General features: G+C 41.6%; 1 protein-coding gene across 1 annotated transcript; it reads right to left on the bottom strand.

The window, feature by feature from the left end:
* Positions 1-992: 992 nt before the first annotated feature.
* On the bottom strand, positions 993-1,747 carry LOC139268049 (transmembrane protein 125-like). The gene has a single exon (XM_070886038.1). The coding sequence runs from the start codon at positions 1,745-1,747 to the stop codon at positions 1,085-1,087; it is 663 nt and encodes a 220-aa protein (XP_070742139.1). The 3' UTR covers positions 993-1,084.
* Between the last annotated feature and the right edge of the window lie 632 nt (positions 1,748-2,379).

The raw sequence follows: 2,379 nt of genomic DNA, 5'->3' as shown, positions 1-2,379 counted from the left end.
GGCTGTGCCCCCTAGTTCTAGTCTCCTCGACCAGTGGAAACAACCTCTCTGCCTCTATCTTGTCTATCCCTTTCATTATTTTAAATGTTTCTATAAGATCACCCCTCATCCTTCTGAACTCCAACGAGTAAAGACCCAGTCTACTCAATCTATCATCATAAGGTAACCCCCTCATCTTTGGAATCAGCCTAGTGAATCGCCTCTGTACCCCCTCCAAAGCTAGTATATCCTTCCTTAAGTAAGGTGACCAAAACTGCACGCAGTACTCCAGGTGCGGCCTCACCAATACCCTGTACAGTTGCAGCAGAACCTCCCTGCTTTTCTACTTCATCCCTCTCGCACGTTAACAAAAATACTGAGCAATGTAACACTCCAGCAATCCACTTACCAGGTAAGCAAATAATAAGAAAGCAAAAACGCCCTCCTGCATCAAACCAGTGAATAGTATAACAGTTACAGAACCATTAATTGAGTGTGGTTACACCAGATCAGGCAGATTAGAAAACAGAGGTGCATAAGTTACTGGAAGAAGAGATAGACTGATTCCACTCTTAAATATTTAACAATTGCATTTATTATAAGCAGCTAAACAGTGGCTGATGTTACTGACTTAGTCATAGGAAAGTGCGCTTGTGTTTGCCATTATTTTGGTTTGGCCCTGTAAAGTCCTGGAACAAAAGTACTTTTTGAAATGTGAGAGTGCCAGTGGTGACAGCTACAATAGTGAGGTAACAGTAATTTGCAATCAGTTATTCATACTTCGATGGGTTAATATTTACATCAGCAGATATCAAAAGCTTTCACGTTTCTGCTCTCATTTAATGCAGAAACTTCTAATTTAATTTGTCCACCTAACGGTCATTGTTAACAGTTAAGATTTACAAAACTCAAAGTTACTAATGATCACAATTGATATCGACCTGCATTAATTGGTATTGTTAGGGACTATTTTGTGCAATTAACCTGTTTATTTCTCTGTCTCATTTTCCACATTTTAATGGTGAAAACAAACAAGCCCAGTCTGTGCAGTCATCTCAACTTCAGAGCAATTCGTGGCTCCTGGTGGAGTGACTCGGTGCTCGTTTTATACCAGGTTGGCTGTACTGGAGGAGATTTCCCTTTGCTCCCCCTCTGTATTGCCTCCTGATATGATATAAACACTTGGGACCCCTCTGCTCGGGGAGCTGGCTGCTATATGGGGACAGAACTTGAAGATTAAACTATAGACCACGAATGAGAGGAGAATAATGGAGCCAGCTAATGTAATAGCAACACCGGCAATTAATATGTCACTCCAGGATCTACCTGAGAGATGGGGGGAAGAATTTGCCAGGATTATTAGTACATAACCACAGGTTAGTATTATGAATCCAGCGACTGAAATAATCAGATAATCAATTAACCCTCCACTCCTTAACTTATCAATCTGGGCCCGGTTCCTCACACAGTTCATATCCTGGATAGCAGAGCTTAGCAGTTGTTTTAAGAGGATAACTAAAGCTAAAAGACACAGGACAGTCCCTACTCCCAGCCTCCATTCGCTCGATTTACTGGTAGCTGTAGATAATAAAACAATTCCCCCCAATCCACTTCCTAGGATGAGGATCACAGCCACGGAGTAACAGAGGATGGATCTTTTAAGATCTTGGAACCACCACAATTCCACCTGATCCTCCAGGATACTCTGCTGGATCCTGGAACGATTTGCTGGGAAACGGCCAGACATGATCTCGGAAAGCTCAGGCATCTGGAGAAATTGTCCACAAAGATCCAAAAGGGAAAATATTGGGCCAAGCCTCCACAATATAAAATATTAAATAAGCAATAAAATATTAAATCTCCAAGGGTCCTGGAAAATGATTCATTCTATGACAGAAATGTTCAATGCTGTCCAGATTCACAGAGCAACCGATCAGGAGACTTTTCAAACTACAGGTATGTATGTTTGGGATCCGGGTGAGCAGAGATTTCAGGAATTAGTAGGATCACTTCACGCTAAAGTAAGCTCTTCACTTCAATTTGCACTGGATATTGTAAATCCCAGTCATAACAATTTATGCTTTCAGTATAATCTTCTTCATTCAGCTTCTCCAGGAGTTGCTCAATATGGCAGGATAAAGCAGTCCTGGACACATGCCCAAATATCTCTTTTTTGTTTTGAGAGCCGAGGATGCTCCTCAGAAAATCTGCATGTTGAAAAGCAGCGGGAGTTCACTGTAGAGTCACATAAGACATGATTCCAGTGGTTCACAAGTCTGACACTATCCTGTAAGATCAGCTGGTGTCTTGGAGCACACGTCCTTATTTCTTTATCTCTGTCTTGCTTCTTTCAATAATGATGTTGTTTATTTCCCCATCTCTGAGACTGCAGTTCAGGAA

The sequence above is a fragment of the Pristiophorus japonicus genome, chromosome 8 (genome assembly GCF_044704955.1).
Source record: "Pristiophorus japonicus isolate sPriJap1 chromosome 8, sPriJap1.hap1, whole genome shotgun sequence".
NCBI classification, from domain to species: Eukaryota; Metazoa; Chordata; class Chondrichthyes; family Pristiophoridae; genus Pristiophorus; species Pristiophorus japonicus.
The sequence above is the reverse complement of the archived record's forward strand: the minus strand, read 5'-3'. Positions and strand labels throughout refer to the sequence as shown.

Excerpts from the sequence above, each read along its gene's own strand:
- LOC139268049 (XM_070886038.1), bottom strand. The coding sequence starts at position 1,747 with ATGCCTGAGCTTTCCGAGATCATGTCTGGCCGTTTCCCAGCAAATCGT.